Source organism: Haliotis rufescens, unplaced genomic scaffold, assembly GCF_023055435.1.
Source record: "Haliotis rufescens isolate VD_foot unplaced genomic scaffold, xgHalRufe1.0.p SCAF_28, whole genome shotgun sequence".
Classification (NCBI taxonomy): domain Eukaryota; kingdom Metazoa; phylum Mollusca; class Gastropoda; order Lepetellida; family Haliotidae; genus Haliotis; species Haliotis rufescens.
This window is the reverse complement of record NW_025963979.1, coordinates 4,671,865-4,684,365: the sequence shown is the minus strand read 5'-3', so window position 1 is coordinate 4,684,365 and position 12,501 is coordinate 4,671,865. Positions and strand designations below refer to the sequence as shown.

Below are 12,501 nucleotides of genomic sequence, written 5' to 3'. Positions count from 1 at the left end.
GAAATTACAGTGATGGCACTTCTATAATTATAATACTTACTTCCACAAATTTGGGCTTGCCGGTCTCTTTCTTGGCCTGTAACAAGTTAGTTAAATTCTGATGTATAACATATCTTACACAGCTCCAGTCAGTAAATTAACAATGCCAGCCTGTCTGAAACATGAAAAATAGTGATACAGCACATTAGCTCACCCAGATCATCTTCCCGGAAATGTCCAGTTTCCACCCTTGCCAAACTAGGCTGGAATAATGGATTGATATTTTGGCTGAACTAACGAGTCTATGCATAGTCCAAAAGAAATCGTGCAACAAAATCAACATCTGGTCTGTGCAGATTTCGGTCGACCGCAAGATTTGCAAAGCATGTGTACCGACAATTTGGCGTCAGACCAGTCTTTCCAAATCTTTTCATGCTTTTAATCAAGATGCTCACATGATTTGATGCACTTCACAATGTAAGACCCGTCTTATTACGACATAGATCTTGATTATCGATCAGATCATCTTGACAGGGCGACACCATCTTGTTTGAAGCAAATACAAGTGATATGAGAGGCGGAATCTGATTGGATAGAGAAGCATAGAAGGGACATAACTCATAACAGCCACTGGTGGCGCTACGATCGAGCCCAGAAATTCCACCCTAGTTCGGCAAGGGTGGAAACTTGACTTTCATAGCCAGTTAACTCCCTTGCCTTTCGAAGATGCACTTAAATATATAGTCAGCAGTTTAAAAAGTCAACATAGACACCCACCTAACAATAATTGCAGTCAGTATTAATATTCAGATATTTTCTGTTTAAGTAGTGGAGACTAAAAACCAACACTAAAATCTAATGATTTGAACAAAGTATGATTCACATAAGGACAAACGGTATGATACTGTACATGATAGGACTGGTACAAGTCCAAATTTACTACCCAAGTACCCGACCCCATATTACCTGACCCTACCCAGATACAAGCTGAAGGTCACAAAAGTTCTGTATATTGCCGTCTATAAAGTGACCCCACATAAAAGGTGACTCCTCTGTACAAGCCTTCAAAATCGATGCTAATTTATATACCCTGTCTATAAAGCGAATGGGAATGAAGCACGTCACCAGCGCATACACAACCCCTACATTTGCAATAAAAATGTGTTTGTCTTCTGCAGAAAAAAACAGGAAAGAAGTGAGCAAAGCTCACATACCCCCGTTATCCCCGCTGGTCAACAACAAATAGTAAATAGTTTGTTAATTAATGAAATACTGTATTACATATTTCTATCTGATTTTAACTTCAATGTTTTAAAAACTAAGATTGAGTTCCAGTGACAATTGACCCCCCCCCCAAACTCCCATGTTACCAGTGTTCACTACGAGGAAGTAGATCACCATGAACACCTTTGAATAAAAATTTGATTGAGGAGTTACATAAGAAGAATTATCAAAAGGACCAAAAATTGTTGATATAAAAACACAAAAAATGGAACAATATCATATAAGAAAATCAATAAATTAATAATTTCCATCTAGCCTAAACAGATATGGTAGAGAATTCATAAATTCAAAGCACAGATACTTATGATGATCTACATGTGTGGAAACAATTTTTGAAAATATATTAGCTATACAAAACCGGTCATCAAAATTTCTAAATTCCATCATGTTTCCATGAAAACAGCAAAAGAGAAAACTTTCAGAATCTTATAAAAGATAAAAAACAATCATAGTGGTTAATGTAGCAAGTTTGCTGAAGCTAGGATACATAATATTGTAAACATGGATCGTACAAAAACTCTACCCAAAATTTATGTTTCACCATGATTCCATGGAAACGGCAAAAATTAAAAAATTCAGAATCTTCAAACTAGCAAAAGGCACAAGTACTCATTGTGGTTAATGTGTGTAGAAAGTTTGGTGAAGCTAGGGTGCATAGTTAAAAAAGATATAGGCCGTACAAAACACCCACCCTAAAAGTTTAAGTTTCTAATGTTTCCATGGAAACGGCAAAAATTAAAAAATTCAGAATCTTCAAACTAGCAAAAGGCACAAGTACTCATTGTGGTAAATGTATGTAGCAAGTTTGGTGAAGCTAGGGTGCATGGTTAAAAAGTTATAGGCCGTACAAAAGCTCGGACGGAAGGACGGCCGGACGGACAGACGGAAGGACAGACGGAAGGACGGACGAACGGAACGCTATATACCCCCGATTTACTTCGTAAACGGGGGTATAATTACATCGTATGCCTTCAGCGAATTCAGGGAAACAAACAAATCATAACAATTAAACTTGGTCCAGACAAATTTGAAATTTGAGATAAAAAAAACACAAGACATGATGATTTATGTATTAAATTGTATTTCCTGTTCTGAAAGGCATTGTTTTATATGCAGAGATTAAGATCACAGTCTGTATTTTCTGGTAAACTAAGCTGGAAGTAGCAATCAGCTGTACACACGTTTCTAGGAATCTACCGGTGTGTTGAGCCCCACTGCTAACTATACATGTACCAAATTATATTTCATTTTGAACCATGATGACAGTGTAATGGCCACAAAGTTGTTGTTTTTATATATGGCTCCATTATATCCTGAGGCCCACAAGTTAAACCATACTCATTCAGATCATAACCTGAACATTACATTACCATCTCAAAACTGAAAATGACTCCATGATCTTGTCCTAAGCACATGTGACAAATGGTGGGATCAAACCCAAACAGCTGGAGTAGCTTCAACACTCGAGGTGGTACACAATGCAGAAAGGTGCACAAATGCAAAGAGTTGACGTAGACAAAAAAAAATATTGCATGCCAAGGAACGCACAATAATATTCATTGAACAAAATTCATGACAAGGAATATAACCACACCAATTTAACTACACCATTTCATTACTTTACAGGACTCCCATATTTACTGTATGGACCCCCTAAATCAATTATAGGGATCCCCAGGAGCCCCAAGTTTGTAAGTCAAGGTAAAACCCTGAACACTAGGGTACCCTAGTGACAAATGGTGGGATCAAAGCCTGTAGCCTCAACACTTCCTATGTACCCTAGTGACAAATGGTGGGATCAAAGCCTGTGGCCTCAACACTTCCTATGTACCCTAGTGACAAATGGTGGGATCAAAGCCTGTGGCCTCAACACTTCCTATGTACCCTAGTGACAAATGGTGGGATCAAAGCCTGTAGCTTCAACACTTCCTATGTACCCTAGTGACAAATGGTGGGATCAAAGCCTGTGGCCTCAACACTTCCTATGTACCCTAGTGACAAATGGTGGGATCAAAGCCTGTAGCTTCAACACTTCCTATGTACCCTAGTGACAAATGGTGGGATCAAAGCCTGTGGCCTCAACACTTCCTATGTACCCTAGTGACAAATGGGGGATCAAAGCCTGTAGCTTCAACACTTCCTATGTACCCTAGTGACAAATGGTGGGATCAAAGCCTGTGGCCTCAACACTTCCTATGTACCCTAGTGACAAATGGGGGATCAAAGCCTGTAGCCTCAACACTTCCTATGTACCCTAGTGACAAATGGTGGGATCAAAGCCTGTAGCCTCAACACTTCCTATGTACCCTAGTGACAAATGGGGGATCAAAGCCTGTAGCTTCAACACTTCCTATGTACCCTAGTGACAAATGGTGGGATCAAAGCCTGTAGCCTCAACACTTCCTATGTACCCTAGTGACAAATGGGGGATCAAAGCCTGTAGCTTCAACACTTCCTATGTACCCTAGTGACAAATGGTGGGATCAAAATCTAGCTTCAACACTTCCTATGTACCCTGGTGACAAAGGGAGGCACCATACCCTGTAGCTTCAACACTTCCTATGTACCCTAGTGACAAATGGGGGATCAAAGCCTGTAGCTTCAACACTTCCTATGTACCCTAGTGACAAATGGTGGGATCAAAGCCTGTAGCCTCAACACTTCCTATGTACCCTAGTGACAAATGGTGGGATCAAAGCCTGTAGCCTCAACACTTCCTATGTACCCTAGTGACAAATGGTGGGATCAAAGCCTGTGGCCTCAACACTTCCTATGTACCCTAGTGACAAATGGGGGATCAAAGCCTGTAGCTTCAACACTTCCTATGTACCCTAGTGACAAATGGTGGGATCAAAGCCTGTGGCCTCAACACTTCCTATGTACCCTAGTGACAAATGGGGGATCAAAGCCTGTAGCCTCAACACTTCCTATGTACCCTAGTGACAAATGGTGGGATCAAAGCCTGTAGCCTCAACACTTCCTATGTACCCTAGTGACAAATGGGGGATCAAAGCCTGTAGCTTCAACACTTCCTATGTACCCTAGTGACAAATGGTGGGATCAAAGCCTGTAGCCTCAACACTTCCTATGTACCCTAGTGACAAATGGGGGATCAAAGCCTGTAGCTTCAACACTTCCTATGTACCCTAGTGACAAATGGTGGGATCAAAATCTAGCTTCAACACTTCCTATGTACCCTGGTGACAAAGGGAGGCACCATACCCTGTAGCTTCAACACTTCCTATGTACCCTAGTGACAAATGGGGGATCAAAGCCTGTAGCTTCAACACTTCCTATGTACCCTAGTGACAAATGGTGGGATCAAAGCCTGTAGCCTCAACACTTCCTATGTACCCTAGTGACAAATGGTGGGATCAAAGCCTGTAGCCTCAACACTTCCTATGTACCCTAGTAACAAATGGTGGGATCAAAGCCTGTAGCCTCAACACTTCCTATGTACCCTAGTGACAAATGGGGGGATCAAAGCCTGTAGCCTCAACACTTCCTATGTACCCTAGTGACAAATGATGGGATCAAAGCCTGTAGCCTCAACACTTCCTATGTACCCTAGTGACAAATGGTGGGATCAAAGCCTGTAGCCTCAACACTTCCTATGTACCCAAGTAACAAATGGTGGGATCAAAGCCTGTAGCCTCAACACTTCCTATGTACCCTAGTGACAAATGGGGGATCAAAGCCTGTAGCCTCAACACTTCCTATACCCTAGTGACAAAGGGAGGCATCATACCCTGTAGCTTCAACACTTCCTATGTACCCTAGTGACAAAGGGAGGCATCATACCCTGTAGCTTCAACACTTCCTATGTACCCTAGTGACAAATGGAGGGATCAAACCCTGTAGCTTCAACACTTACTATGTACCCTAGTGACAAATGGTGGGATCAAACTCTAGCTTCAACACTTCCTATGTACCCTAGTGACAAATGGAGGGATCAAACCATGTAGCTTCAACACTTCCTATGTACCCTAGTGACAAATGGTGGGATCAAACTCGAGATTCAACACTTTATGTGTACCCTAGTGACAAAGGGAGGGATCAAACCATGTAGCTTCAACACTTCCTATGTACCCTAGTGACAAATGGTGGGATCAAACTCGAGCTTCAACACTTCCTATGTACCCTAGTGACAAATGGGGGATCAAAGCCTGTAGCTTCAACACTTCCTATGTACCCTAGTGACAAATGGTGGGATCAAAGCCTGTAGCCTCAACACTTCCTATGTACCCTAGTAACAAATGGTGGGATCAAAGCCTGTAGCCTCAACACTTCCTATGTACCCTAGTGACAAATGGGGGGATCAAAGCCTGTAGCCTCAACACTTCCTATGTACCCTAGTGACAAATGATGGGATCAAAGCCTGTAGCCTCAACACTTCCTATGTACCCTAGTGACAAATGGTGGGATCAAAGCCTGTAGCCTCAACACTTCCTATGTACCCAAGTAACAAATGGTGGGATCAAAGCCTGTAGCCTCAACACTTCCTATGTACCCTAGTGACAAATGGGGGATCAAAGCCTGTAGCCTCAACACTTCCTATACCCTAGTGACAAAGGGAGGCATCATACCCTGTAGCTTCAACACTTCCTATGTACCCTAGTGACAAAGGGAGGCATCATACCCTGTAGCTTCAACACTTCCTATGTACCCTAGTGACAAATGGAGGGATCAAACCCTGTAGCTTCAACACTTACTATGTACCCTAGTGACAAATGGTGGGATCAAACTCGAGCTTCAACACTTCCTATGTACCCTAGTGACAAATGGAGGGATCAAACCATGTAGCTTCAACACTTCCTATGTACCCTAGTGACAAATGGTGGGATCAAACTCGAGCTTCAACACTTTATGTGTACCCTAGTGACAAAGGGAGGGATCAAACCATGTAGCTTCAACACTTCCTATGTACCCTAGTGACAAATGGTGGGATCAAACTTGAGCTTCAACACTTTATGTGTACCCTAGTGACAAAGGGAGGGATCAAACCATGTAGCTTCAACACTTCCTATGTACCCTAGTGACAAATGGTGGGATCAAACTCTAGCTTCAACACTTTATGTGAACCCTAGTGACAAAGGGAGGGATCAAACCATGTAGCTTCAACACAAAGAAAAAGAAGAAGATATTTGTAATGTGCTATAGTGGGATCAAAGCCTGTAGCCCCAACACTTCCTATGTACCCTAGTGACAAAGTGAGGCATCATACCCTGTAGCTTCAACACTTCCTATGTACCCTAGTGACAAATGGAGGGATCAAACCCTGTAGCTTCAACACTTCCTATGTACCCTAGTGACAAAGGGAGGCATCATACCCTGTAGCTTCAACACTTCCTATGTACCCTAGTGACAAATGGAGGGATCAAACCCTGTAGCTTCAACACTTACTATGTACCCTAGTGACAAATGGTGGGATCAAACTCTAGCTCCAACACTTTATGTGTACCATAGTGACAAAGGGAGGGATCAAACCATGTAGCCTCAACACTTCCTATGTACCCTAGTGACAAATGGTGGGATCAAACTCGAGCTTCAACACTTTATGTGTACCCTAGTGACAAAGGGAGGGATCAAACCATGTAGCTTCAACACTTACTATGTACCCTAGTGACAAATGGTGGGATCAAACTCTAGCTTCAACACTTTATGTGTACCCTAGTGACAAAGGGAGGGATCAAACCATGTAGCTTCAACCCTTCCTATGTACCCTAGTGACAAATGGTGGGATCAAACTCTAGCTTCAACACTTTATGTGTACCCTAGTGACAAAGGGAGGGATCAAACCATGTAGCTTCAACCCTTCCTATGTACCCTAGTGACAAATGGTGGGATCAAACTCTAGCTTCAACACTTTATGTGTACCCTAGTGACAAAGGGAGGGATCAAACCATGTAGCTTCAACACTTCCTATGTACCCTAGTGACAAATGGTGGGATCAAACTCTAGCTCCAACACTTTATGTGTACCCTAGTGACAAAGGGAGGGATCAAACCATGTAGCTTCAACCCTTCCTATGTACCCTAGTGACAAATGGTGGGATCAAACTCTAGCTCCAACACCTTATTCGTACCCTAGTGACAAATGGAGGGATCAAACCCTGTAGCTTCAACACGAAGAAAAAGAAGAAGATATTTGTAATGTGCTATAGTGGGATCAAAGCCTGTAGCTTCAACACTTTCTGTGTAATACTACTAAATAGGCATTTGTAATGTGCTATAGTGGGATCGAAGCCTGCTGCTGTGACCCCAGATACTCACACTGAGAGCTGTCTTGCTGGGCTGCATGCTGATTTTAGATATGTGTTTCACCCTCTGACTGAGTCCGGGGACAAGGGCTGAAATGTGTCACAACATGGAATATTTCAGTGAGTATTGCATTGAGAAATGAAGGCCATATCATTAGGCATGTTCACTATTACTACTTGAGTGATGAGTGGGTGTTCAATGCAACTCATCAGTGGTTGATGGCAAAGAACATGGAAACCCCAGTGCAATGAAAGATTCCATTAATATAGTGGACTTGGCTAAAGTTTTAACATTGTTTTGATACAGATGTTTCAGTGAAGGTGAGGAAGGTGAACAAATATGGCATTTCAGATTTATTTCTTTTCATGGGTGAAGTCTAAGTCTTGAGTCTAACTATGTAGGATGGCCAGTTCACCCTTATACAGCATGTATGTGTTAAGTACAATACTTCCCATGCTTACAGGCTGAACCAAATACACAACCAGGCAACATAATTCTGCAGGCATCACAGTGATGAGGTATCCTCCATTGGTGAAAATGGACAAAATTGGCTACTATGCTGTCATCAAGTATATCCAACTGTTAGGGCCAACTCCAACAGCTATTCATGCAGACAGTGTCAACCTCAGGGGATGATGCTCTTTCCTGTCACACTTTTAAGTGGTGGGCAGCAGAGTTCAAGAGGGAGACTCAAAGATGATCCAAGTTCAGGAAGACCTTCAACTGCCACCACTTTGGAAAATGGTGATAAAATATGAATCACCACATGTCACATAGCCAATAGTGTAGGCATCTCGCATGAGAGGGTTGAGAACAATCTAAGGAATGAGCTGGGCACGCTGGGTTCCAAGACTTCTGATCAGAAACACTCCAGATTCGTCATCTTTCTTGAAAATTTACCTCCTTTTGACGCAGACCCAGCTGCGTTTGTTGAGCTATTTTTTATAACATGCATGGATGAGACTTGGGTTCACCACTATCAGCCAGAGGCTAAACAATAGTCAAAGCAGTGGAAACGTCTAACATCTCCTTCTCAGAAGGCAAAGTCCAGTCCCAGATGAATTCTGCAGTAAAATTACCAACATTCTGCGGCAAATAACAGCATAACCATTTCCCCAGAAACAATACTACAAACTCATTTAAAAAACTTAGTCTCTTGTATTTAGACATTTCAAGACATAGAATTATGCAAATACATATACATAGTGTCTGCTATTTATTTATGGTTACATAGTTTATGTAGTCATAATACCACAGGAACATGAGCAACATGAAGTCGGAATGATATATTTCAAATTTTCATTGTAGGATTCATGTTTTGTATGTTTGAATTGCATGTTACATGTTTGAGCATCATTTGAGTGCAAATTTTGATAGAAAAGCTTGAAAATAAACAAAAATGAAAATAAGTGTATTAATTAATTAAAAAGGCAAATTCCGTGATTTTTCTGCAATTCTGTGGTAAGTCAAATTTTCTGCAAATCTTTCTGCGATTGCAGAATAGCAGAATTTGTCTGAGACTGATAGTCTGTTCCATCAGCTGGCAAGCTGAAGGCTTCAGTTTTCTAGGATTCCAAAGGAATCCTAATGGTGGACTACCTCCCGAAAAATAATTGAAAACCATTGTAATTTGTAGTTAGGCTCAGAACTTTTCAGCCACCCCTTATCTTCTGGTCACACCTGCTCTCACTACAAACTTGTCAATAATTGCAACATTGTTGTTTAATAAGGCTACCTGTGTGACTGATACAAAACTGACAAGTTCAATGAGAAAGACTTTGGACTTACTGGACTTGAATGTGTAGATTCCAGCAAAACAGTTAACTTCTTTCGTCTCCCTTTCTGGAATGAAGAGAAACAGAAGTTCAATAGTTCTAGATTAGAAGGTTGTCTAAATTTATTTTCAATGTATACATGAAATGAATCATGAGAGTCAGTGTGTACTTCGTGATACAAAAACACATAACATTAAGTGAAATACTTTTTATTTTAGAGGGTAATAATTTACACAACATTGTAATAATATTTGCACTTGTGAAATAATCTTCAGAAAGTATTTCTACACTTGTTGTGGCATTGTGATTGTTACATTCATAGTTTTGATGCAAAATCTGACACTAGTTAGTTGTTATTTGCTTTTCATTCTGTAAGTATCATTTATGGGGGTTACTTTTACATGTCAACAATGGAATAAAGTTTATACAAATACTGGTAACAAAAAGGGTGGTATCACCCACTGAGACACTTGTTCCATAGTTCTCCAACATGTCCAATACTGGTCAGTTCACATATTTCATCATAATTCTATTGACATAAGATTTGGCAAAATGAATCCCCATACAAGTTTGTTGACACATAGTGTTTTCTTTGTTTATTTCTTGTAAAACACAGCAGTCTGCACAATAAGCTTGTGTTCTAAAGCTATATCATGATGGCTTGCACATTATCTGGACCAGACAAACCAGTGATTGATATTACTAGCAACATCCCATGCAGTCAGGATGACACACAATCAACCAACTCTGACCACCCAATCCATTCAGTCATCTCTTACGAGAAGAACTGGCTACTGGGGTCATGTTTTACCCCAGAATCCCCATGTGGCTCCTGTGTCCAATAATATGTTGATGTATACGTTTCTACTGGTATACATAAATGTATAAATGGAATATATGGTTCACATACCTCTCTGATGATACCTGTCCCGACCCATAGCACTGGTCGGGAACAGATCAGCAAGGTCTGCATGGCTGGCGGCACGACTCTCACACACCAGCTGAGTGTACCCCTGAAGCTTACGATCCAAACTGCTGATTTTCTTGTTTACAGCTTCTATGGAACCAATCAGAAATGCTGGAGACACGGTTAAAGATTTCAACACACAGGTACGTAATATGTTACATATTTTTATGCACAAAAATAGTATTTAGATTGTGTGCAAATGTTGGTATTTGATAAACAAAAGTCCCATTTGCCGCTTATTTTGTGTGTGACAATCTCCATGTGTGAGATTAACTTTCTTCAGGAACTTATTTCTGTAGTGGCTCTGATACCATAAAATTCAACATAAGGATTCATCAGTAGGCGCATTATTTGCTTATAGACCCTATACAAATACCTTTCTTCAAATACAGGTAAAAATCGGTTTTGTCACCATGGTGCGATATTTTCCATGCAATTATCAGAATCTATTCTGAATAATAAGTCATTGAATCAGTATGGTACAACTGTTTTAATATTAGTTATAACCAGCTCAATTCAGAAGTGGCCCCTGAGGCCTGTCAAGGTATAATATGAGGGGGAAATGTACAAACAGGACCACAATTGGGCCTACCTTTAGAATACAGTACCACAAACTTTTCAAACACGTGACAATACCCTATGACGTAATTTGTAGTATTTTGTTGCCAGTCACACTGGGGAAACAATGCCCTGGGACGTCAGGGGTCATCGTGTGTGCATAAGCTCCTCCCAGTGATCTATCATCTCTACATGAAATGCCATTGACTACGCCTAGCAGTGTGGAGAGTTTTGAATATTTGTTAAATAAATATAGCCTGCGGCGGCGCATTTTATAGCAACCGCTAGATAACGAAAGAACTTTTATTTCTAATATATTTTTTCTTTCGTTTTTCTTGTAATTCTAAAATGGTTATAAATGGGAACTAATATACATATATTATATTTTCAGTTCATTAATTCTCATTATTATGCACAAGAATGCACTTTATTAGGGATAATATATTGGCACTGAACACATCCAAATATCGCTAGTGTTAGGGTAGGTAACCCCGAACTCTATCCTTAGCCCTTGGATCCCCTTTACAATCAATCACCCCCTTTACGATCATTAGGGTTAGGTACCCGTTAAGAGGCTATTAGATTACCCCGAACTCTGTCCTTAGCCCTTGGATCCCCTTTATGGTCAATCATCCCTTTACGATCATTAGGGTTAGGTAAATCTACCCGTTTAGTGGCTATTATTCTATAGCGGCTCCTAATATTCTTTACACAAAAACGTCGAGTAAAAAGGATGAAATGGTTTTGTGTTGAATACTTTGGCTACTGGAAACTGTCCTGGAACATTCACATAAGCCACTTTCACCAGCTACATTTTTTCAGTACTGATTCAAAAGTGAACTCACCATTGTGTCGTCACTCATGCACATGCCTCCCTCGTTCCTTACTATTATCCACATCATCCTTATAGTGTTCCCTACCACACTTTTCTGTCACCAAATCCACCTGACGAATGATTAAATACAATGTCATTCATGCGTACTCGCGAGTTCGACGTCTGACGCCTGGAGCAGTTTTCAGTTCGCACCATATCGGATCATTCCTCGCCACTTGGTATCTTGTAGATTACGGAATAGGACGAGTGTGCTAAATGGCATCGGGATAATTCGTAAGTGTCCGAAGACTAAAGTCATGAGACACCACGTAGCTCAGTCGGTTAGTTGTCGGGCTAACAATCCGGAGGTCGTGAGTTCGCGTCCGATGAATTCTCACAAAAACTGGTTGCTTGTCTTTAAGACATGTGACCTACGACAGAGACCGTCCTCACAAGAAAATGTGGTACTGTATTCTAAAGGTGCTCCCACAATTGCTATGATCTACTTTTGCAATGACACATATAAACCATTTTTTCGGATGATATATTGTTAATCTGGAAATCATATTTTCAGAAACTTTGACAAAACCAAATAGCATTGTACAGATACGAATAAGTTGGACATTTTGATCGAAATTAGGACAGGCAATATTCCAGCAGCGAGTTGATTGTAATCGAAACTCGAAGTGTTGCAACCTAAATGCAAAGGATACGTGATCGTGTTCGTTGTTTGAGTGTTAACAGCCTTTTCCTTTTCTCAATTTTATCTGGCGCCTCATCAAGACTTTCTTCGCAAATGTCCATGGGCGACCCAACCCGATTGATGAGGTCCGCCATGTTGTTTATCTCAGCAACCACACGCTA

General features: G+C 40.9%; 1 protein-coding gene across 1 annotated transcript in view; it reads right to left on the bottom strand.

Annotated features, from left to right (window-relative positions):
* LOC124139666 (protein FAM227A-like) overlaps positions 1–12,501 on the bottom strand; it is a 22,563-nt gene extending 10,062 nt beyond the window's left edge. The window contains exons 1-5 of the mRNA XM_046506931.2: positions 12,351–12,501; positions 10,209–10,376; positions 9,312–9,365; positions 7,536–7,612; positions 41–76 (exon numbers count right to left, since the gene is read on the bottom strand). Of these exons, the coding sequence (XP_046362887.1) occupies positions 41–76; positions 7,536–7,612; positions 9,312–9,365; positions 10,209–10,376; positions 12,351–12,474 (459 nt within the window). The 5' untranslated portion in view covers positions 12,475–12,501. The remainder of the gene's footprint in view (positions 1–40; positions 77–7,535; positions 7,613–9,311; positions 9,366–10,208; positions 10,377–12,350) is intronic.